The sequence below is a fragment of the Phragmites australis genome, chromosome 4 (genome assembly GCF_958298935.1).
Source record: "Phragmites australis chromosome 4, lpPhrAust1.1, whole genome shotgun sequence".
Classification (NCBI taxonomy): domain Eukaryota; kingdom Viridiplantae; phylum Streptophyta; class Magnoliopsida; order Poales; family Poaceae; genus Phragmites; species Phragmites australis.
The window spans coordinates 47,149,926-47,174,923 of NC_084924.1; the positions used below are offsets into that span (position 1 = coordinate 47,149,926).

Below are 24,998 nucleotides of genomic sequence, written 5' to 3' on the forward strand. Positions count from 1 at the left end.
TTGTACTATGAAGTACAAATAGCATAATCATTGACTAGATCTTCTCAAATAGGGATTTCTGGTGTGGTCAACTCACCAGTACTGTTGTAGAGTAATAATAACAATGGCAACGACCACTAAATAAAAGGTTTGAGGGATTATAAAAAATAACAATTTACCGTCTCATCATCTAAAGGCTGAGATTGATGTGAGAAGCACTAGTTATTGTTTTCGGGTAGCAGTGGTAGCGCATTTGCAGGAAATACTGCAGAGGATGATCCCTGAGCCTTCTTCCTGAACTGCTCTAGAAGCCTATGAGCTTCTTTGAGCTCCTCTTAGGAACCGGTGTCACAGCTTTTGTAAGCATCTATGACTTGTTCTTGAAAGTCCATAGCAAGCTTGTAGCTGCATCCAAAGTAGTATTGAATGAAAAAAACGGCCAAAAGGGTATCCATGGTGCAAAAAATAGTCACTCTACAAGGAACCATGCTATAGCATGCCCAACAAGTCCATGTTGTATTCAGTTGTGTATACGCATTGACGTTATTGAGCGAAAAGCCACTGCTCAAGCAAGTGCATGCGGTAATATTTGTATGCAACTAAATATGTAACCTTAATTATTGAACATACAAAAAAAATGTTATGATAATTAACGCACCATCCAGTCTCTATTATGTATATGTGCGAAAACCAGGGAATTTCGTTTCCACAGGACATTGATAGTATCAGAAAATATAGAAACAACGAGCATTATTTACAGATAAATCAGCAAGTGTCACAATAACACAGTTTCCGGATCATCTCTTTGTATATTTGATTTGCAAAGAAACGGTAAAATCCATCCTCATATGTATGTAAATAGCGATAGATTGTGATAAAGAATGATCAGTTAATCAATAGCATATTACTTTTACCAATTTTTAACTCTATTCAATCATCATTCTATTCAAATAGATAAGAAGTACATATAAAGTAATGGTACGGCCTAGTAGCTTTTCTGCTTTAAATATTAAAAAAACTCAGGAAAGAACTCTTGATAGAACAGCATTTCTAAACTCAAATTCAAAAATAAAACGAATTAAAACTTATTGAGTAACTATATACCACTTATCTTTTCTTTTAAAGGATGTCATCGTCGTTTAACTTCTACATCAAGACTAAAACTTATTCATAATCTCAATAAATACGTTAGTCACTTAATCGTTTATCATCAATTAGTCAAAACCCACATAAGGGGTCTAGATGTATTTTCAGACGAAGGTAAGGAGGAAGAGGGATTTTGGGAGCCGCCGTATCACGGGGTTGAGCGGTTGGGAGGGGGGTAGCGAAAGGGGGTGGAAATTGGCAAACCGCATGACCGAGAAGGCAAAAGAGGTGGAAACCAGCCGCGAGGCAAGTTGAACCTTGCCGCCTTTTGGAGAGACTATGCTCCGGACATGTGAAATCGGCTGGTATTCTCTACCTCAATCTTGAGATGGGCATTGGCTAGCTGGAGACTGTACTGATCACAGCCGGAACGGTGCGGTTGCCTAACCGTCGTGAGTCCTGTGGTCTCTCGTAGGGCCACATGCGAGGACTCCGGTAAGCCGGATGCCCACACGACTCCATGGCTGCCACCTGCCGTTGACGATGACCTGCACTACGCCATCCTCAACCGCGGTTCCCACTACAGCAAAACAATTGCAGCAGCATCGCAACTGTATGCAAAGTATTGCAATGGACGGTGCTTCAACTACTCCAGTTTTTTATAATAACGGAAACAAATTTCCGGCATCTACACCGTATAGTGCACATAGCTTGTGCTTCAACTACTCATTATATAGGAATTGTATTTCAGTATGAAATCATTCTCCTTTCCCTAATTCATCCGCCAATACAAATACAAGTGCACGCAGGATATGCTCCCACTTTTGCAGTGGAGAGTGGACTGATGCTGAAGAATTTATGCAATGGTTTGCTTCTCCCAAATGATACAAAACGAATGGAATTCATATTTCTTGTATTCGTGGTTCTCCTTGCAGTGCTCGGTCTTTTATCTGTGTTTTAGTATGGTGCCTGGAGTGATTGATCTGGCCCAATACACCATGCATCAATGAATCAATCCATCTGATCTAGCCCAATACACATGTAGTTCAAGCAGTGCTAAAAAATTCTTCCTTCTGAAACCAATGCAGACGAACAGATCCAAAGCAACACTGAGATGATCCAACGGCGGCAATATAGATGTTTGCCACCCACATCTCGCTAGCTTTTCTTTTTTTCTTGTGTCAAGATGGAATTGTCGCTCCAACGATCCAAATAGGACGAACTTTAAGCAAATGGTAAATCCATCAAGCACTGAAGTGATGAGCATAAAGCATTTCCTTTTTGGCCATGTTAGTGTTTTGTCTTTACCATCTTAACACTAACATGGCCCTGACTAAATGGGAATCATCTGCAATGGCTTTCACAGTCTTCGTTCAGCTACGGTGCAACAAGAAGAAAGGCCCTGTCTTCGTTACCATATTCAATCCCCTCTTAACGATCATGGTGTCTATCCTGGACTAATTCATCTTTGGTGAAAATCTATACATTGGAAGGTATGAAATACATGATGGTACTCCTGAAGTTGGTTTCCCCCCTCTTCGTGGGTTCTAATTTTCCAGTCCATGATCGTATATATTAACCATCCTGTTGAACTGAAGCATAATTGGAAGGGAGGTTGTAATTCTGGGCCTTTACATGTTGCTGTGGGGCGAGGACAAAGATCAAGAATACAAAACGAGTACAGAGCAGAGCAGGAGTCCGAGTTGGACTGCGAGAATCGGGCGCAGGCAGGAGATGTTTCTGCAGCATGGAACGACTCTGAAGCGCCAAAGACGATGAAGTGAAGGCATCAGATGGTGCTCAAAACTAAGGGCATGTTTAGTTCATAGTTAAAATTTATCACGATTTATCACGCTCTAAGGTTAGTTAGATTTGATCAGTTTAGATATCTGTTTAATTCGTAGCTACAATTACAGCAGGATTCGTTTCCTGCTGCTATGCTCTCGTGCATTAGCAACTCAAAATAGTATGATAAGATTCTCTTAACCTCGTTAAAGTGTGATGAATATTTTAATCTACTAACCTTAGATAAATATGATAAAAAATTATGACAAATAGTGATAAAGTTAGTATATGAACCAAACATGCTCTTAAACACCTTTTTTTTCAAAGAGGAGATCCACACTCACACAGCTGCACAGGAGCTATATGAACGCCTCTGAAAGGAGCGCCGAGGCTCGAACCCGAATTGCTCCTCCGAGAGCTACCTCTAGGAACCAGTTGGTTCGACAGCTCTCACCTGACTATGCAAAACGGCAACGATTGAGAAATATATATATATACTCACACAATTTCATATTTATAAAGTATATCCTACTTTTTCTGATAAACTTAAATTTCCTTATAAATGATTTTTTGAGACGTATATATTATTAATATGTACATATTTATTTTCAATAGCTACTAAAAGAAAGTATGTATATCCGGAGTATCGAAAGACTTTCTATAGATATCATAAAAGAGGTTGTTATAGAAGCGGATGAACTTCTTCACAATCAGCGTAAGGTTCTCATCATCCAGCGCGTCCACCTGCTCCTCTGTAACAGAAACCAAGGAAGACAAAGCAAATCCACTCGATGAAGTGTTAGCACAAGAAAAGCTAGCTGCAGACTGATTGCCACCACCAGATCCGGAAACCAACGCCATGTTCTAAGACAGGGGGTTTTCGAGACCGATTCGAGCCGCCTTGGCTCGGTGGACTTGAGCTTGCTGAAGAGCTCATCACAAGTCAACGTGTCGTAACTTGGAGACTCTTCAATGTTCGAGATCTTCACTTCCCATATGCTACAGTCAAGAGTATAGAGAAGCTTGATCGCTCTCTCGTGGTCAGAATAGGGCAAAACACCAGTTGATCAAAGATTGCTAACAATCCCATCAAAGCGAGCAAACATCGCATCCAAAGACTCTCCAGGGTCTTGCACAAAGATTTGATATTCTTGGTTGTATGTGCTTTGACGTCTGGCCTTAATCTGATTAGTGCCTTCATGAAAGACACTCAGAGTAGACCAGATCTTCCGGGCTGTACGGAGGTGCTGAACTCTGTCAAACTCACTCCGACTCAGGCTTGTGAACAAAATATTTCTGATCTTATTGTTAGTCTCATACTGTTTGATCTGAACCTGAGTCATGCGAGCAGCAGGGATCTCATAGTTGGAATCAACTATTTCTCATATTGCACTTCCTTGACTTAGAAGATAAGCCTCCATACACACCTTCCAGTACGAAAAATCACGGCCATCAAATAGGAGAATCTTCCCACTTCTCTCCATGTCGCCTACGGATCACAAAGCCGGTTAAGGTCAATAAGTGATCAAACCGGCTCTGATACCAATTGTAGGAACGAGAATGGCGACTGGACGGGGGGTGAATAGGCGCCTCAACAAATTTCTTTCGAAATAGATGGCATTTTCCTATTTCTCACCCAATGCACCTCAAAACGCTCAAGCAGAAGCAAAAGAATTAGAGAGAAAAAGCAAGAAGACTACTTCCATAGCAACATGACTCCACAGATGGAATATGAACCAAAGGTTCTATTCAAGATCATTCCATGTGTCTTTGTGCACAAAAACTCGCAACTTCCAAAGAAACTAGTAAGATGGACACCGGATAAGGTTATCCTCCAAGATGATAGTCTAGTGGCAAGGGGACTCAAGATCCGCTCAAATACATGAGTATGTGAGTGTTTAAGCCACTAGCATCAAGAAAAACAACCCTGTAAAAGTGAAAAACTGCAGCTCAAAGAAAAGATCTACGGGTAAGAAACCTCTCCAAGTTGATGATCTAGAGGCAAGGGTACTCAAGACTCATGATCATACACTCGTATGTGAGTTTTTATGCCTCTAGCAACAAGAAGAATGATCTCACAAGGTGCTGAAATTTCAGCCCAAAAACCAAAATGAAAATCAAAACCAAAAATCGAAAAACTTACTAACTTGCAAGGGAACCAATAGAGGGAAACTAGAAGGAGGAGAATTCAAGCATATGCAAAAATATAAACTAAATTACTCAAAGAGGTCAGCCCTATTTTAGATGGATTACAAAGATTTATCTCTCAAAACTCTCACCTATTACATAGGCTAAGCACTCATCCTTCTCTCATCTAAAACCTTAGCTCTAAGACTCTCAAATGAGTGGCACAAGGGGGGCTCAAGTGGCTGGTTCAAAGCTCTCTCTAGCCCTACCCCTCTATTTATAGGCCTAGTAAACTTGGTCCTTAAATTTCCTAGCTTTTTCCTAAAATACCCCTCTCTTGTAGTGCACTCCTACCTCCCACCAAGGGTATTTTAGCCCATTTTCTTCTCCATTCATCGAACGGCCGCGGCACTTTCACGACTTAGCTTCGCCTTGATGCAACCTTCGCGATGGTGCCACATACTCCTCCAGTCCTCCCACGGTTTTGAGGCCAAACCGCGAAACCGTCTGCACGCTTCTCAAAGCGTGACTCACTGTCTTGCTTACACCTTAAGCAAGCGCTTCGATGTCGACGCGTGTACTCCGTCATGCGATCCTGACCGCCGACAAGTCTCTTCCGCTCCCGATCTCTCGGGCCGCCTTGTCACTTGCACCGGTATCCCCTTCGCTTGACTTTGTCAACACGCCGTCTCCATCCGCCTTCAATGCTTTGCTTGACCTCCACGTGTTCAGCTAGGATCACCCTTGACTCCACCCGGCCTCCTTGATCGTCTGGCACCAAGCACTCCGTTTGGCCCCGATCATCTCGCCGTCGACCGCCAAGTTGCATCTGTCACCTGCACACCATGAAATAAGCAAACACATATCTCCAACTCCAATTCCAATTAGTCCATAATCATTATGCTCAAATGAAATCTCAAATCAATTCAAATCACATCAAAGCTCATGCAAAACCGAAGATCATCAAACCAAATAAATGACAATATCAATCACTCATCACAAGAAAACTAAAGCACATTTCAACTTGGTTTCTCATATAAGAAATGAATGGAATGGTCATGTAGCACTCACGTCGTCGGTATCTACGTCCAGTACCTAGGGTGGCTGCGTTTGGTTCGGATTTCGGAGACGACGCTGATGCCGCATTTTTCTTCAAGCAACGGATAAATCCATCTGACCGGATCCAATACATCATTTAGCTACGCAAATGATGTGGGATCAATCCAGAGGAACAGACATGTGTTATCTTTTGTTTTAGTTTTGTTCTTGATTTCTTGTTCTTTTTATTTAGCTATATGCATTCTTATACAGAAGTTGAGAGTGAATTTTTTTATTGTATTATTTTGATGCGACTAAGAGTTAATTAAACTTTCCATTTCTGAAAAAAAAAGTTATTCACTGCCTGAGGATTGAAGATTGATTCCACACAATGCAGAGCAGCACAACCATGATCCAACTGCAGCAGCAAACAGTGAGGAGAAGAAAAAGACAGAATGCCATTGATCTGTTCCGTGACACATGATGCCTACCTGGAGGCCACATTATATTCTCCTAACCCACTACTGATGCTCTCCACTTACATCTGAGCTGACTAGTTTTGCACAAAAGCTATCCTGCGTAGAAACGTAACTCTTCACTGTATTGCGCAAAATCTATCTGGCGATCCAAAACTGACCCGGTTAGGTCAGATGCGTGCGCACAGATCGGTCTTCTGAACGGTCAGTCATAACTCATAACTGCTCCTGCAATAGAAAGAGTGAGTGGAAACAAACTTCTATGAAAGTAAGCAGAGGTAAATTCTCGGCCGCACGCTGAGATTTACGGAGTGCTATCAGTGACCACAAGTTAAGAACAATAATATACTTAATGAAGAGAGATCAAAAGAGGTTAAGTGGTTGCTCCATTGGAGACACTAGGTGTTTAGAATAATAATAGCATGATAGCCAGCTTAACGGGGCTCAGATTTTAAGCAAATTAATGGTCCCTTCTTTCAAGCACGGACGAGCAATCCACTTTGCTTTGAAATATTTGTGTTTTCCGCAAGAGAAATACTCAAATTTCTCTGCGTATGACAGAATTGAGTGCGGACGTGCCAGTATACAATTGTATACGAGTAAATAAATGAAACACACAAGAACACAAACTAAAAAGGAAACTTGTATTCTTTATCCATTCCTGAGAATTTACAAGTCTTCTCTTCTTACATAGATCCCTGTATAGCGCCTTAATATACAGACGATTGCATAATTCCTAAATCCTAGAGTCTCGTAAGAACTCTAGTTAATTACGTCCGTAGGTCTGAGCTTACGGACCACCTCCGATTAAGCTGCGTCAAAAGTCGTCGATCTCAAGTCTCTTGTCCTGTACTCCATAGGTGTATGATGTCTTGCATGAGATAAAAAAAAATGCTAGGCTCGTAATTCTGGTGAGCAACTTGAACATCACATCTTTGCTCAGCTTTGTTAGTGGCGGAGTTCATAATAAAGTCTGATAAAAAAATATTCGGCCTCGACAGTCATGAACAGAAGGTGTCCAGCCTCGTCGGTCAAGACATATACTGGTTTCCGGCCTCATCGGTCACGGAAAGCAAACAAGACTTCATAATGAGACACCTATCTTGATGACACAGAGAATGGGCATGGTGAGTTGATAGTATCAAGGGGGCACGCTCATGCAAGCCTGGGACTTCAGCTTACTTGTGCTTTTGAGATCAGTGCGACACTTAGTTGGGCGCCTACTTGGTTTTCTCTTTAATGGCATACAAGTGTGTACTCAGGTACTAGTCTTGCCATATATGAAAGCATGGTGATGCTTTGAATTCTTCACGGCTGCCGCTCGTGAATGGACTAGAAATATTACGTAATATAATGTAGGCAGGCAAGTGTGCTAGCTCTACCCCTGAAAGTGCTAGTGTTGCGCACGGGTCAAATCACATCGATAAAATGCTTCTGTGTCTCAATACGGCACATTACCGATTAACTTACCATTTGACCCAAAATTTATGAGAGAGTTGTAGATATATTCCGTGTGCATCTCTAATTTTATAGATCAACTCCCCCTCTATAAAAGCACAGATTGGGTAGTCTATTTTGCAACACAGCTTAGTCTGTTCCCTATGAAGTTCTGAACAAATCGCTTGGGTGCCTTCCCATGCTCCAAATTGGATCAAAATTGTGAGAACAATTCTGGGTGAGCACACTACACCACAGAAAGGTTTGGGCGTCATTTGCCTCTGAGTGTCGAACTTGCGTACAATATTTGCAATGGTACTTCTATGCTACAAGTCCTGCAGTCCCGCTACTTGCATTACAGTATTACACTGACATCAGTGCATGCATGCTTGCCCTTTTACTCAGCTCTACGGCATCGCCATGAGGCATACTTAACATGTCATTGCCCTTGACAGATTCTATAGCATCGTCATTTTGATCTCATACTGATCATGAGTTTTTCTTTTCTTTTATTGTGAATGGAGCGTTCTGCCTCCCGTACCACAAGGCCATAGATCATGAGCCGATCCCAACCAATCATACCACTTTCCAACCACTCATACCACAAACCCATAGATGATACATTGATCCTATGCCATCACACCGCTTTCCACATCATCTGTATGTACCACAGACCCATGGATCATACACTGATCCCCACCAAACATGCCGCTTTCCATACCATTCGTATCGCCAACCCATGGATCACATGCCGATCTCCACCATCGTACCACCTTTCAAACCATCTGTCTCTACCATATAGACCCACAGATCATATACCTGTCGCTTTCCGTACCATCGCACCGCCAATCCATGGATCATGACCCGATCCCCATCATCGTACCACCTTTCAAACCATTTGTCTCTACCATAAACCCACAGATCATATGTCGACCCCCACCAACATACCACCTTCCAACCATCAGTACATATGCCCATGGATCATAAACTGATCCCCACCATCGTACGCGTGTAAACGCCGATGACCGAATGATATGGATCTTACGGACCTTCTGTACCTGTGAAGCGCGAAGCGCCGCCAACGAAAACTTGTACCTGTACATCAGATGGATCTCATCATACGATGGCCTGCGAGCTAGCCGACATCTGGCTGGCACCCGCCCACAAGTCGCTTCATTGGCGTACCAACCTAGCACCCGAGAAGGAGGGAGGAGAGATGCAAAAGCCGGCATAGTGCCTCACCATTCAGCAACGCGGCCATGACGACCTTCGGCGGGTGAACCTATCTGTCCGCTCACTTCTACGTGCGCGTGCTTCTCTCAGATGGATCAGTGCGTGATGTGTATGGTGGCGAGGGAGGATGAAAAATGTATGTGTGTGAGTATTGGAGATGGAAGACGCTCCCCTGGGAGTGGCAACCTAATGGCCTTTTATAGGCAAGTCGGTGAAAAGAGCAGGCGATGAGATAGCGCCGCCATTATTCCGTTCGGTGAGAGAGTCATCCGATCAAGATTCTCGGGGCCGTTTTCTGGCTTCACGACCTGATCCTTTGAAGTTCAAATTTGCTAATCACCGATCAGTCTCCTGCTTAATATACTTTTGTTCACTGAGATGCAGACCCAAGCTAGTTATGGCCCCATCAGCAAGAGACTATCTGACTGCATGCATGCATGAATGTGTCTAGCCCTTTTTTATTTGACGTGAACAATTATCAGACTGTATGCATGTGGCTCATTTAACTTGCTCAAAATAAGGAACGGCATTTGACAAACTGTTATGCAGATGCGCGAGGCAAGCGTGGAGTTTTTCCTGGAAGCTTCTGGAACACACGTATACCGGCAACATGCAAGGTCATTGTATACATACGTGTATACATATTTGTATTTAATTAACATGGGCCGCAAGCTTGATAAGGCCGAAAGATTATTGGGCTAGACCTGTCAAACTAGTTTCCTTGTATATATATTCTTCTAGATGCCCACGTACATGTGTTACTTATCTTATTTTGAGAGTATTTGTAAGAGGCTAGTGGTCTGGCGTGATACTCCATCGTCATTCAGCCGAGCGATCGATTCCGACCAGACTATCTCCAGTTGATGTTTCATACGTGCAGCGCCACTACTAATAGGCCTTGTATTAAGTCATGACAAAAATATAGTCCAACAATTTGTTTCCTGAAAGTCAACTTTTAAAAACAGTAGACACTTGTAGGATTCTCGTATCCACTTCCATTGCTGTTCTCAGCCACTGCAGCTCAGGTACCAGCACAAGCGAAAGAGACGAAAGGACAGGATCAAGGTGGGCAAAAGCATCAGTCAGGCTGCTAGGTGAATGCTAGTCTCACAAAGTGATTCAATTGCATGTTGAGACGCTTCAACAAACAATATAGCAACACCTTCAGATTAGCTTCATGAATATTTCAATCTTCAGTCCAAGCTATCTAGTTCTGCTTACTTGGGAGTTTGAAAGAATGTTCACCTGGGAACGGAGCTTAGCTTAGTTGGCAAGTTATCAAGGGTGGTACGAGTCGGTCGGAGATCGATCAGGCACCTATATAGGCCTCCAATGAAGGTCTAGCTTAAACCCTTATCTAAAAAAAGAATGTTCACCTCAACCTGCGTTTCTTGGCTCGGAATCGAGGTGTTGGTTCTGTTTAATCAGACACGTCATAGCTTAGCTGCTGAAGACTGTTACTGTCATCATGCAGTGAGGTTATAATTGTGGCCTAGACTGAGCTCAGCACGGCAGCACCGCGGATCCCGTCTATTCTGAGGGCCACGCACATTCGGTATACTTTTTCAGCACCATAAATACTGACCAAAATCGAAAGCATCAGCGCTACTGCTAGTGCAAGTCTAGCAGGAGCACTGGGAGCTGAATCAGCTTTCGTACAACAACAAGAAATCTTATTTACTCCCATCATTCTTCCATCCCAGTGTTAGCATTGTTCGGCTCATCCAAGTCGACGCCGACACATGCGATAAGTTTTCTTTTCTTCTTCAGGAAGCTGAAAGAGAAGAAGAGCATTCGCTGCTGCCGTTGGCTGTTGCTGTTCAGGTAGCTATCAGGTTGTCACATTCACAATGACAGCACCATGCATCGGGTATTCAGGTAGTGGGATTAGTACTTCACCAGCCCACGGCTTCGGCACCCGCGAGCTGCCTATATAAGCGCAGGCTGCTCCTCGCACAACCGATTCAGCTTTTCTCGTGAGAAACACTTCACACTTGCGCTTGGGCTGAGTAGTCCAGCTGCTAGTTGTTCAGTAGAAATGGCGCCTCCTCGGGCCTCTGAAACGGGAGGGGTGTGGAGCCGGTACGCGCCGCACGTCCTGATGGCCCTGACGCAGCTGTGCTACACGCTCATGTACTTCATCACCGAGGCCGCGTTCAACCGGGGGCTCAACCCCTACGTCTACGTAACCTACCGGCATCTGCTCGTCGCCGTCCTCCTGTGGCCCTTCGCGTACTACCATGAGAAGTAAGCTCAGTTCTTCAGTTAGGATCATGAAGAGAGAACAACATGCTCTGAAATCTGAATCTTGCTCATGCTTTTTTCTCTTTGCTGCTTTTTTCTTGCAGGAAGTTGAGGCCTAAAATGACATTGATGCTGTTCCTAGAGATTTTTGTACTGTCACTTCTTGGGTAAGAACAAGATCGTGAGAAGAGTACATGCCTGAACTCGTCTATTTTTCAAAAAGAGAAGAAAAGGAAAGAAAAAAGTCACACGAAAATGTCACTGTGAGAAAATTTACACATCGCCCTCTTCGCCTTGCAGGGTGAGCTTAACTCTGAACATGTACTTCGCAAGCTTGAGGTACACATCTCCAACGTTCGTCACTTCCATGGTGAACACCATCGCTACGATTACGTTCGTCATCGCCATCATCCTCAGGTGAGACACCCCTGCCCTGGCCAGCTTTTTTACATTTGACTCGAGATCTCATCGAATAAATTTTTAGTCTGTCAGTTTGACTAACATTAATCTTAATTCAGGATGGAGATTGTCGATGTCAAGAGCCTGAGAGGACTGGCAAAAATTGCTGGGACGGTCGTGTCATTTGTCGGGGTGACCACCATGACTTTGTACAAGGGAGCGGCAATAACCAGCCTCTGGAAGTCGCCTATCCACATACAAGGCGGCAGCGTTGCGCATGAGGGCTGGATGAAAGGTTCAGTCCTCGCAGTGGCCAGCTGCATCTGCTGGTCAATCTGGTACATCATGCAGGTGCCAAACCTCCATCAGCATGCAAAAGAACACTTGAAATTTAAACTACTGAAGAGCCCCTTCTGCTACATAAGTGCATTAGAGATGAACTATAATTGAGAAAACCGACGATTTCTTAATGAGTGCACCTATATTATCACTAAATCCATCTCGTTTTGGTCTGAAAATGGCAGGCGTCATCTCTAAAGAGGTACCCAGCCCAGCTCTCGCTGACGGTATGGATGTCCATGGTTGGGGGGATACAATCAACTGCTTTCACAGTGTTCATGCAGCACAAGCCGGAAGACTGGCTTATCGGCTTCGGGCTCAAGTTCTGGTGCATCGTCTACTCGGTACGTACGTGGCTAAACTTGCAACACAAATTGAATGGGCTCCCGTTTCACTGCCGACGTTGCTCACGATTCACGAACTGTTGTGTGTTCTTCAGGGACTCGCCTGCAATGGCTTCACAGTCTTCGTTCAGCTGTGGTGCACCGAGAAGAAAGGCCCCGTCTTTGTCACAATGTTCAATCCCCTCACGACGATCATGGTGGCCATCCTGGCCTACTTCATCTTCGGCGAAAACCTATACGTTGGAAGGTATACAGGAAATGCATAGTGTTACTACTGAAGTTGGTGTTCTCGTTTTTGTCTGCATGAATCCTGACGTTTTTGTTAATCTGCAGCATAATCGGAGGGGTGGTGGTGATTCTGGGCCTGTACATGTTGCTGTGGGGCAAGGAGAAAGATCAAGAACACGGCGCGAGCAAAGAGCAGGAGCCCGAGCTGGACTGCGAGAAGCAGGCCAAGGTAAGCGATGACTATGCGGTGCAGAACGAGACCGAAGCGCCAAAGACGATTAAGTGAAGGGGTCAGATGTTGCCCATGAGCAGCAGCTAGCTTAAGCATTCGGTTTCTGATGTACAATTTTTCTCCGATTCTCGCCTCAGCTATGCAACGCGGCAACAGATGGTGTGGCAAACATTTGTCGCATGGATCCCATGGGTATGCCGGATTCAGAAGTCTGTGGTCGTGAAATGGTGTGTACAAGGTTTTTTTTTTCACGATGAATTGATGCATCATTTGGTGAAATTCGCCATGTTTGGCGTGTCAAAACTCGCAATTCAACCTAGGCTATCTATGACAAACGGAAATAGGCCGAACGGTTTGACAGAATAGGTAGGCCTGTTTTTGGCCCAGCCCACTTCCTTTCCAATCACAGCAAACAGCATAGGCGTCAATGCGTGATGGGCTAGTTTGCTGGTACTCACTCCTACTATTAAACTTCCATTTTTATTTTTGAGAAAACCGGGTTGTATATATAGAGAGAGAATTATATTGCAGTCCTTACAAAGATCTCTTTGGAAAAAAACAAAAGTCACACCTGGATCCTTACCAGGATCGATCCTGGTAGTCTTGGTCAACGGCGATTGGAGCAACCACCTAACGAACCACTGCCGCACCAAAAGATTGGGAAGAGGACTCGCTAAGTTTGCAGCTTGAAGCCGAATATCCTAAGAAAGAAGTTTTGAAGTTTTTTATTGCTCCATCGATCAGCATATCAGATTCGACATGTTTTTGAAATATTGAAAGCACAGACATATGATGCCTATCGGCCATCTCATCATCGAAAGACACATGATCTAACGAACCAAGCATCACAGGGTCATCGATCCATTAAACAACCCAAAAGAACAACACCTCCATCCTTAACTACACCAAAAATAGAGTGCCGAGCTATAACTTTGATACTGCCAAACAGATACCTGACAACCTAAACAGAACGACTAGTAGGATAGGGGATGAACTTCCATATTTTTCTTGCGAGTTGTATTCGCCCAATGGAGGGTGGATGATTCCATGGAAGTTTTTTTTTTGGTGAGGTAATTCCATGGAACTTCGCTGAAACTTTGAATTTTTTGTTTTTTCAAAACGTCGGGATTTTTCTGAGCTTCTTCGATAACAATTCAGAGCTTAGGAAGTTTCGAGTAACTCACTCGTAAAGAAATCGAGACTTCTTGTAAACTCCAGTACTCCACCAATCTTTTGTCGTTGACTTTCACGGATGTACTGTTTTGCAGTTTCTACGGTCAGAGTCGTAGCCATGTTTTCTTTTCACAGAACGCTGGTCAGGCTACGGTGTTTGGCAGCTTCACCATCGGTAACGTTAATTGAGATCACGTTCAGTACGGCTCTCTGCATTTACATTATACACGTCTGGACATATGAAAAATTACTTATATGCTATTAATTCAGATGTGTTTTAATAAAATATCATCTTAGTCTATATGTCCTGACACATGTAGTCCTATGAGTCAATAAGATAAATATATTATTTTATCAAAACATCAATGCAAATAGTGATAACTCGGTAAATCTTCCGTCCGGACTGGGAAGATCTCTGGTAGTCTGATAACAGGCACAAACTGTTTTCTGAACACGATGTTTAACTCCGTGAACAGAGCATCTGGAAAAACAAACTCTGATGTATGTTTTTTGTTTCAGTTCTACGGTAATGTCCCAGACGCACTCCCAGCTGTAAAAAGTCGTAAACCATCCTGGCCGAGCTGGAAAAGAAGTGGAAGTAATAAAAGCGAAACATTTACGCCACCCTGCTGCCGTCCTACGGTCCTACCTGCTGTGAGCGACTGAGCTGCGGTGGTCCATCCCACGACGCGGGCACTGCCATTCCTCCACCTCCACGCGCTTCCGGATTCAAATTTTCGCCGCGCCGCAACGGCCCAACGGACGCGTCGGGTTGGGCCAGCCGCTGCCGCGCGCGGCGGGGGTATCGTCATCATCGCGCGGCCGCCCGCTCGCACGGGGGCTCGTGCCTCGTGGTCGTTTGGCAGGGCCGCAGGGGGCTCCGCACGCTGCTGCCTACTGCTAATTAGCGCACACGAGCAGCTAATACTGCTATAAAAGTGATTGTATGGTATTTTAGATTATTTGTTAATTAATAGATAACATTTTTTTTCACATCAGATAAAATTTTAAGTGGCTGTTTTCCTAAATAGTTGATAGTTGATGTCATCTCATTGTACACACCATAAGTTAGCTTGTAATCAGAATTACCCCATTAACTCGAACTATTTCTCTTTTATTTATCATTTAGCACATTAATATGATCTGTAACAAGCACGTTTAATTATTATTTTTAATAACTATCTCTAGGTAAAAATCGATAAAAATTAGATAATGTTAAAATATTTGTATGGCAAATTTATTATTATTATTTTCATATACTAAATCTTAATAATTTTGTGTATATTAGTGATTAATTTTTTTAAAATTTAATTATATATATTTTAAGATGATATTTATTTGAGAAAGGAGGTAATAGATATGATTTCTCTCACGTGCGACGTGCTAACCGCACTTCGGCGTTATAAGTAGGGCGTGGGCCTTGCTTCCCGTCTCCATCCCAGATTCCGAGAGAGCTCACAGGCAAAGCCAGGTCGCATCGCGCCGCGGCAATCCCACCCCGACCCGCGCCGCCTCCCCCATCCCGCCCGGTCGCCTCGCCGCCGAGATGGGGTTCGTGTCCTTCGTCGGGAGGGTGCTCTTCGTCGCCGCCTTCCTCCTCTCCGCCTACCAGGAGTATGCGCCTCCACCCCTTCATTTCCCTCTACTTACCCTCATTGTCTGAGTGCTTGCTTGCTTGCAGCCTCGATTCGAGGCCAGTTTTGGTAGATCTGATGCGACGTGCGTGGAATCTGAGGGAGATTAGGGGGTGGGAGCGCCCTAGGGTTTGGATCTCGCGGTGGATAGTTTGATTTGTGGGGTCCCGGGGTCGGAGGTAGCTGGATCTGGTGATAGGTTTCGGTTAGGTGCACGAAAATGATCTAATTTTGGCTCCTATGTGTTTTTATCTGCATTTGGGCTGATGAATTGCGGCATTGATTCCAGTGTGGGTTAGACCTTGTAGGTTGTTGGATGCGTCGGTTTAGTGGTACAGTTTGTGTCGCTGCTGACTGGTCCAGCTTAGGTATCCTCAATGACCAAAATTCACATTAGGTTCTGTTTTAACTTGTGTGCACCGTCAGCCTCAGGAGAGTTAGATTTACATGATTCACGCATGGATTGAGACCGCATTGAGTTCTGTTCCAGCGTGAGATGCATGTAGGGGCTGGACGGTAAACAAAACACTGTTCAACATGTCATCTTGTAGTGAGCTATAGCTTCTACCAACAAATACGCAGCATAATTATTGACAATCACACTCAATTTTGAGGAAGTTATATACATGGAGAAACCTGAGTAGAAAGCCACTAGACCAAGCTGGTCCACTGCCAAATCTTCCACGGCTATTAAATAGTACATATATAGGTTTACTACAGTAGCAACGCAATTGTCAAGATATGATGTCGGAAGGGGGAGTTTGTTGGGTTATGCCCTGCCACATGGAGGTAATAAAGAGCTCAAGTACAATCCACAAGTTTATCACCTGCAAACCGTTGATTTTCGGTTGCAATCAACGGTTATGATCCCTCCTTGAGAGAAGAGAAGCAACGAAACCATAGCTCTTCCTCTTGCTGCTGTTGTGCGAGCAGAAAAAACACGCGTGCACAACTGGTTAACAAAAGAGAAAAGGAGGTTGGAAGGTGACTGTCCAGGTTGGTGGCGCTTGCTCGATCTTTGTCATGCTGTTGCCCATAGTTTGGTCCTGCCAAATGATCGTTGAATTTCTTATTGTCTCTGGAGGTTTACAAGAGAAAATTGACGAAAATCACGCAAGTGCTGCTGTTCTAGACACAAGAATTTACGGAAAATTTTCTTGGATTTATGAAAAGTTTGTTTGGATTTTCGAAAGGGTTGCTTAGATTTATGAAAAGGCTGTTTAGATAATTCACGTTCGGTCTTTCCTCTTCTGTTTTGCTTGTATGTGTTGTCTAGTCATAAACTCCTATCATATCAGTCATAACAAGGCCAAGGGATACATTTTTTTTGCTTTCGGCTCTCTCAAGTAGGCATCATAATTGTTTACTGCTAGTCTGCAATTGAAATCAGTGCCTCACAGTTGCTGGACTTGGTGGCTGCACTTGGGTTCTTTGCCACCTCTGTGTGGAGGATATAGCAGTATAGCACAACAATGCTGCAGCACTTGTATCTGATATGATTGTTGCTTAGTTAAATCCCATTGCCACACAGTGTTATCCACTTAATTTTGCACAACAATGCTGCAGCACTTGTATCGCATAAGACTTGAAGGGTGCGAATTTGAAAAGTTAAAGGGTAGTTCCTAGTAGGAAATTTTTCGACCAAGAAGGATCCACTTGAAGTGGCTACTTAGGAGTTTGTGTGGGTTGTGACATCAGGTCTTATGCGATATTGTTTTGTGCATAATCAGGATCTATATTTGGTTCAGCTTCAGTCTTAGTTGCAATTGATATGTCAGTAACCAGCTTGTTCACTAAAAGCGAACCTCAGCGGTAATCTAATTATAAATTTCCTCTGGTTGTCTAGTTCTTGCTCTGCATATGCCATAGTGCACAAGCAAACGGATTCAGGATAGCTACAGAGTATTACTTGATCATATGCTAGACGAATGAATAGCCTTTTGCACTTCATACCTGGAATTATGCTCATCTGTTGAATTGTACTTGGTTCCTGCTGCAGGTTTAATGAATTCGGAGCTGACGGTGGGCCAGCGGCAAAGGCCCTTCAGCCTAAGTTCAATATGCTTGTCAAAAACATCTCTTCACATCTGGGAGTAGTGGTGCCACACATTGAGGTGAGAATTTACTTTTTTCTCATGGCATGTTTTGTGGACATTATGTTATGTGGGTCACTAATTTATTTTGCTTACGCTTTTGAATTTATCCAGCTGAAGCATGTGATTGCTGCTACAATTGGCCTGAAGGGTCTTGGAAGTCTTCTTTTTATCTTGAGTAGCTCTCTCGGTGCTTATCTCCTGGTATGTACTCCTGCTATGCCATAATCTATTTCCTTTGATCTTCACCTTCCCTTTTTAAGGGAAATCCCTTACGATCGTCCTTTCTTTTGAGAACTTCACTGTAAGAGAATGCTTTATATGTAGAGTAGTGAGTCACTTTAATGGGTTTCATAGTAATGTAGAGTCTACATGTGCACAGATGCCTTGCTTAAGGTGCTCATGATGGGAATATTGCTCATTGTCTATCGAATATTGTCATGTTGAAAGCACCGCTGTGTAGTCATGTTGTGTCATTTTATTTTCAGTTGAGTTTAAATGTCAGCAACTTTTGTTTTTAAGTGTTTCGCTCGGGACTGCTGTGTGTATATAAAGGTTTTCTGTGGTTCTTTATGTTATTTTTAATAAAATTGAACCTTGCTACCTATATTTTTTTTTACTATCGCACCCTTATTGGGTTCATGTAGCCCTTTTTTCTCTTTGGTTTTTGTGTCTCTTGTTGGGTTTCATCTCTAGCCTAACCCAACTTCCTTGGGACTAAAGGCTTTGCTGTTTTGTTGTTGTTTGAGAAACAGTGAAGGACACCCTTACACTTCCATATCTGCATTTATGTTGTGATCTGGATCTAAAAATCGGTGTGTACTGATACTACCAAACTTGGTACTCCCTCCATTTCTTTATGTTAGGCATCTTAGGATTGCGATTTTTTTTAGGGCGTTTAACATTTCCAAGCGATCATTCACCACTTTCTTCCTATTTTGCCCCCATTTCATTACTGCTGCATGAGAATAAACTGGCTTAGTCACCAACAGCTTCCTCTCTCCGCCTCGTCTCTCCACCACGAGAGAGAGGATTGGGAGTTTGAAAGCTACAAGCAATAAATAGAGAGCATGCAGCTGGTGTTCTCTCTACGCATTCAACAAAGAGTCGGCATTGCTTGCTTGTTTTGTTTCCTGCAGCGGAAGAGCAAGGCTAGTACGGTCTTTTTTGCTTGTTGCCTCCTCAGTTTTAATGTTCCTTAATCTGTGCGCTTAGAGCTAAAACGCCCAACAAAAAGAAATGGAGGGAGTAGTTGGTATGAGGTTCAATGCCAAGTAGCAACAGAACTAGGTTTTCTGGTTGCATCTGATGTACTTTTAAGTCTTACATATAGTTTCCTCCAAGTTTTGAACAGGTAGATCTTGTTTCTAACTGTTTTAGTGTTCTACTCTGTCGTATCTATTTGATCAAGATGACAGTTATCTGTGCTTGGTTAAAAATCAAGTCCCATAATTTGGGCTTAATAAAGCAATATGATACTGTAGCTCTCCATTCATTAACCACTCTATCCATACTTGACCTAAGAAATATAGGGAAACAAACTTCAACCTTGAGAAAAATGCACTACTGATTGGCTGGTTGTTGAAAGCTCAACGACGGTGTGTTGCTTTTATCTGGTGCCCCAGCCGCTACCTAATGAAGTTACTTTATCTTCGCAGGTGCTCTACCTTGCTTTGATCACACCTATTGTCTATGACTTCTACAACTACGACATGGAGAAGGCAGAATTTGCGCAGCTCTTCGCGAAGTTCACACAGGTAAGTGCGAATTTCTCTCCATTTGGAAATTTGCCAAGCAACGCATATTCTGTCGTAGTATCTGAATAACCCATGATACCTTGTGATTGTAGGAGCTGGCTCTCTTTGGAGCACTCCTCTTCTTCCTGGGCATGAAGAACTCGATTCCGAAGCGGCAGGCAAAGAAGAAGGCTCCCAAGGCGAAGGCAAACTAAGGTTCTTTAGATAGTTGCGGCCTCAGGCGGTGCCAGGAGACGGTCTATTTTCAAACAAGCTGCGGTGTCAATGCCATCGTGCTGCGCTTATATGTATCAGATTCCTTTTTGCAGGGCACGGCCGAAAACGAAGACAAAGTGTGAGTGGCGGGTTAGGCGACTAGATTGTACCATCATGTACTTGTGATTGATTTGTTGAACTAGATTGCCAATGGTTAATGTTCTTCATTTGATTATCTTGCACTGGGCCTTGTTAGCAGTGCAAGAAATCGCTACTGATTCAATGGTTGGGATTTTTTTTCTCGTCAGTCTGTGTCATGTTTTTGCTATCTGTTTTTCGTTGAGCGGGCGTGCAGAATCCAAGCGACGAGCCGCCGAGCCCTTATAATAGCAAGGGCCAGGGCGCGGTCTCGTTAGTAATGCCCTTGCCAAGCTTGTCTAGAACTGTAGATTAAGTCTCAAGGCAGGGCATCGGATGCGTGGATATGCATAACGAGTTCTGCCTGCAATGCGTGCCTGAAGATCACATGGGCTCTAATGGTGTAACGTTAGCCGTGCTATTTTTCTTGGAATAAATCTTGAAGGTGAATGAACACCTTTGTACCTTGAGTCAGCCCACTGGTGTTCTCTGAGCGCTAGTAGAACCAGCTGATCATGATTGCCCGGAGAGATGCACACCGTAAAGAGCACGCCACAACCACACTTCCGAACGTTGGTTTCACTGTTACTGCACATGATGTGCCTAGCTAACCTCCAGTCTCCAGCATTATTAGACAAACCGGGAGCCTCATGTCCAAATCAAACACAGCAAATGCTTCCGCCTCTAAGAGCATGTACAATGGGTGCTTAGATGAGATGTTTATGAAAAAGAATATTTTTTTTCTCAATCTCACTGGCACATGTGTTTAGACTAAGAGTAAGATATTTATTTAAACATCGTTATTTATATTAGTGCTAACAAGATAATTAATTATGTTTAAATATATATAGTCTTTATTTATATTAAAAATTATAATTTTTATATAAATACTTAACACCCTCTTTTCTTACGCAATTAGCATTGTTCATGTCCTAACAGTGAACAAAGCAAGCACGTCGACCTCTACACGAGTAGGATCCTGCCCCAATTATTCCCGGCCGTTGCTAGGCACATTCCTTCCAAATTTCCCCAACCGGTAACCGGCGCAACACGCTTTCCTGTTATTACTTTTGGTGAACTGGTCGGCATCCGGTTGCGTACAGTGTAAATCTTTTCTCACTTGCATGCATTTGGTAAGAACTAAAATGCGATCCATCTCGTTTCATCGTTTGGGTCATCCCGGTCTTTTGTTCTAGTTGGTTCGCTGTTAGTCAGCTCTACCTTTTTTTTGTTTCTGTCCTATCATTTGAAACTCTCTGTGATTAGTTGGCGTGTGGTCTGACTGTAAAAGAATTCTGTATTCCGTTATCTGATAATGAAAATGGAATTTCCCCGTGTTCCAAAAAAGGAACTAAAATGCGAGTGTTTCACAGCAAAAAGCGACCTGATTCGAAAGGTTTTACCATCGAGGTAAGCATCAACGAGCCTCGGACTCCAGACGGCCGGTCAAGACCCAAGCCCCTCCTGGTCCTCTAATACAGCCAATTCCATAGCGGCCAACCTACCTCAAGCTTTCAAGGTTTAGTCCTTATCAGGAACCCTCTCTCCCATTGGACGTGGGACGCAGCATCAAGCGACTCGATCACTTGTTTTCTCGTGTCCAAAAAGTTGCCCATTGGCTAAATAATCACTCAGGAGCCACACAAATTGCAGCATCACATACACTAAGCTAATAATAAGCCGCTGTGATCGATCATCTTGCATGTTAATTACGCTTTGTTTCAGATAGTTTTAGAGGGAACGGTTTGAACAGATCGCTTTAATTTTTGATGGGAGTACATTTTTTGGCCCCTCTTTGTGCAGAAAGCGACGGGATTGCGTCGTGTCCCGCGACCGCCGGGCAGGGCGCGCTCGTGTGGCCTTGCCCTGTCCCTTGGTCTCCAGACTCTACGTCCCGGGCGGGTACGGATCGATCGATCGATCGAGACTGTTTGCCCGTGCTCTTGCCCCAATTCTTAGGCTCTCCAACCCAGCCTCCTGGCTCCGGCTCAAGAGAAACCGAGACCATCAAATCGGGCGTTTCTACCACGCACGGATCATTTTGTGCTTCAGAGAGAGGAGCCCAGAGCCGGTCTTCGGAGCACAGGGCGTTTCCAGCTCCGACAAAGAAGCACACTCTAGTCTAAGGGCTCGACATTACTAGCGGCGAAAATGTTGTGCCGAGAGCGAGAGCTAGCCATGTTGCCACATAACAATATGTTTTTCAAAGCAGCAAGGCACAACATGACATAGGAATATGTTATTTAGATAGCCATAATTCGTGTTAGTTTTGACAGCGACAAGGGACCTGAATGGCCAGGGAGAGTGACCCAACACTCCAACCAATTTGACCGGGAGAGGTTCTTTGGAATCGATTTCGAAGGTTAGAGCTGAATTCTGATGATGTAGATGAACGGCTTCCGGTACTATATATAAATATATTAGGTGCACAAAAAAAGAAGTTGCACAACCTGCAGATCAAGCGGCTCATGTACGTGGAACGAAAACCGAACGCGGGACAAAACACTGAATACTGCTTATGTTTCAGTACGGTGAAGAGCCTGACATTTTGATTTGGTAAAAGCTTGATACATTTTGTCACGTAGCATTCATTGTTTGGAGCTGCATCACTGCGATTAAGATTGTTCCATGTTTGAGGCTGGCGTACTGGTCTTGACTCTTGAAAACATCTATGAAACGAATACAGCTTGCAACTCAGCAAGCTGGATCCACTAGACGTGTTGTGCTTTTATCCGTTCTAAATCACACCGACAAATCTATTTTATAGGTTAAGACTGTGATGCAACCTTTTTTCTGAAGACTTCAAAAGTCCAATCTCTAACTATATATTCAAGCCAAATGACGGTTGGGCGATCTGAGTTCTGGCGTATGGCATTTTAGGCAGTGTGCTGTTCTTCACTGACAAAGAGATGCTAAGAACTGAAGTTTCCAAGGCTGAACAATGCATGGGCGTCCATGCATGTTTCAGAAACAAACAAAAAACGAATTATGGGTCTGATATTCCTAGATGACAGAAACAGCGTTCATTGGCAGATGCACCAAAATGTTTTGCTGTACTTTTCACATGTTTCGCGGCGAAAGTTACACGCAGAGTGCACAGACCTGCAACGGCCTGGGTTCTGAAGACCAACATTTTGGCTCCATTGTAGTACTCTGTAAGGAAGAAGCTGGAATAAACAACAATTGCGAATCGTCGTTACTTGCAAGTTTTGCGTAAACTTACGAGATCACGCCACAGGAAGGTAAATAAGAGTATTCATGAACTGAAGCACAACTAGCTAGGACTAGGAGTATATGTATGTGATCAGTGACGGATATAGAGTAGCCAGATAGAGGAGGCTCATCCACATCTTTCTTTCTCTTCTTTCTCTTACTCTTTTACTTGCTCTTTTTTCTTCTTCTTTCTTTGCCTTATTCACGGCAGAAATGCAGTAAGGGGCTAGATCCGCCCCTGCTTGTCATTACATAGCAGATTAACAAAACAGCAGCAGAAAAAAAGGAAAAAAATCAGTAAGAGCCCTAATTAGATTGAGGAGCAGGGGGAAACGGCAATGATGTGGGCACGTGCCGCGGCCCCACACGTGCGAGCCCGCGGTTACGTGCAACCCAAATCTTAATCCGGACGGGGTTACGCCTATCTTGGACCGCCGACCGTTCCAAATTTGACTAGCCACCCAACCGTTTGGCGCCTTGCGAGCGCCATGTGAGCCGTGACGACGAGCCTTGTTGGTTAGTTAAACCCTTCCACTGGGTTAGCGGCTTCTTAATTCTAATGCCTCATTTCTTTGACCACCACTGGAGATGATGAACATGCTCCCAACTCATGATCATCTCCTCCTGGTTAATTCGTATTTTAAGTGAAATGACCTCTTCCTGATTTCTCTTCTGATTGTTCTATCTGATGAGCATATGCATTGGGAGATCGAGCGAGGCTATCCGCGTTATCCACAAATCACGAAGAGCGTGATCCAGAACCTGCAAATTTGATTTGATTGGGTGACCGAGAGCGGATCAACTGTCCTGTAGGAGATTATGTAGTTGCCGTATCGCGAGATGCCTTTCATCTTTCGTTCTGCTTTGTTTTCTGGTGGACTCGCTGTAACAAGACATTTAGTTCTATCGTTTTCCTAAATCGAAATCGGGGTTCGTCCCCACTTCTTTAAAATACACTCTTTATTCCTGCAGGAAGTGAACTGTTTTCTACGAAATTCCTATAAAATCGCCATTGTTTCTTGGCACGCACACGCGCTTGGTGTAAGGCAAGTCTCTGTCTCTATAATCCTCAAAGTCTTACGACGCAAAAACGCTGCAGAATTATCACCGCCACTATGCATCGCACGTTGCTGAACAGCAACTTACATCAGCTACACCAACACCGTAATGGAGTAATAATAATGGCTCTGTATCAGTGTACTATTCGACCTTGACCAATGACGAGTCGCTATCGAGTACATGCGTGCGTGATCGCTCGTGTGGTGCGGTGAATATTGCAGGCCGTGTATTCTAGCACATTTCCTGGCAAACGAGCTGAAGCCAACCGTTCATTTGGAGGACAAATCACAGGCTGCTGGCAGTCTCATCACAGCAAGGAAAGAATTATGTCGTCTTAATAAGCAACTACAAAGCCTTCCCAGTCAAGGGTCTGCCTTGAGTGGTTGTTCTAAGAAATGTGAGTCTTGAAGTGAAGCACTTCTGACTTCAATTCACTGGTGATTGGAGACACCTAGTACTCTGATTAGCAACGGATGACAAGGAGTGTTAGTAGTATATAGCTGTATATGACAAGCTTGGAAGTGAGAAATTGAGGAGAGCACCGACTTCATCTTGTTCTAAACACTTCTTTTTTAAACTGAAGTCTAGTGAAGACTTTGTAGCAAGTGTTTAGCTTTTCCCTCAAAATAATTTTTTTTAGCATGCATGGTCATTCCATTGTTTACAGAGCTAACACACGTGTTAACAACAGAACAGATACTACTCGCAAGCGATCAGTAGTCTCTGAAAAGACACATGTCGATGTGCATTTGAAGCAAGGTGCGTAGAGTAAATTGGACTTCAAAAGCG

At 43.7% G+C, this 24,998-nt stretch overlaps 2 protein-coding genes across 2 annotated transcripts; both read left to right on the plus strand.

Annotated features, from left to right (window-relative positions):
* The first annotated feature begins 10,787 nt into the window (after positions 1 to 10,787).
* LOC133914510 (WAT1-related protein At1g43650-like) lies at positions 10,788 to 13,214 on the plus strand. Its single transcript, XM_062357608.1, has 7 exons — positions 10,788 to 11,408; positions 11,510 to 11,572; positions 11,706 to 11,822; positions 11,924 to 12,155; positions 12,329 to 12,487; positions 12,583 to 12,734; positions 12,821 to 13,214. The coding sequence occupies exons 1-7, from the start codon at positions 11,200 to 11,202 to the stop codon at positions 12,999 to 13,001; spliced, it is 1,113 nt and encodes a 370-aa protein (XP_062213592.1). The 5' UTR covers positions 10,788 to 11,199; the 3' UTR covers positions 13,002 to 13,214.
* Positions 13,215 to 15,541: 2,327 nt separating this feature from the next.
* On the plus strand, positions 15,542 to 20,106 carry LOC133916912 (uncharacterized). The gene is made up of 5 exons (XM_062360799.1): positions 15,542 to 15,734; positions 17,754 to 17,868; positions 17,962 to 18,051; positions 19,506 to 19,604; positions 19,697 to 20,106. The coding sequence occupies exons 1-5, from the start codon at positions 15,667 to 15,669 to the stop codon at positions 19,796 to 19,798; spliced, it is 474 nt and encodes a 157-aa protein (XP_062216783.1). The 5' UTR covers positions 15,542 to 15,666; the 3' UTR covers positions 19,799 to 20,106.
* The last annotated feature ends 4,892 nt before the right edge of the window (positions 20,107 to 24,998 follow it).

Coding starts and splice junctions, on each gene's coding strand:
- LOC133914510 (XM_062357608.1), top strand. CDS start 11,200: ATGGCGCCTCCTCGGGCCTCTGAAACGGGAGGGGTGTGGAGCCGGTAC. Junction 11,573..11,705: donor TTTGTACTGTCACTTCTTGG/GTAAGAACAAGA, acceptor TTCGCCTTGCAG/GGTGAGCTTAACTCTGAACA. Junction 12,156..12,328: donor CAATCTGGTACATCATGCAG/GTGCCAAACCTC, acceptor TGAAAATGGCAG/GCGTCATCTCTAAAGAGGTA.
- LOC133916912 (XM_062360799.1), top strand. CDS start 15,667: ATGGGGTTCGTGTCCTTCGTCGGGAGGGTGCTCTTCGTCGCCGCCTTC. Junction 18,052..19,505: donor CTCTCGGTGCTTATCTCCTG/GTATGTACTCCT, acceptor TTATCTTCGCAG/GTGCTCTACCTTGCTTTGAT. Junction 19,605..19,696: donor TCTTCGCGAAGTTCACACAG/GTAAGTGCGAAT, acceptor TTGTGATTGTAG/GAGCTGGCTCTCTTTGGAGC.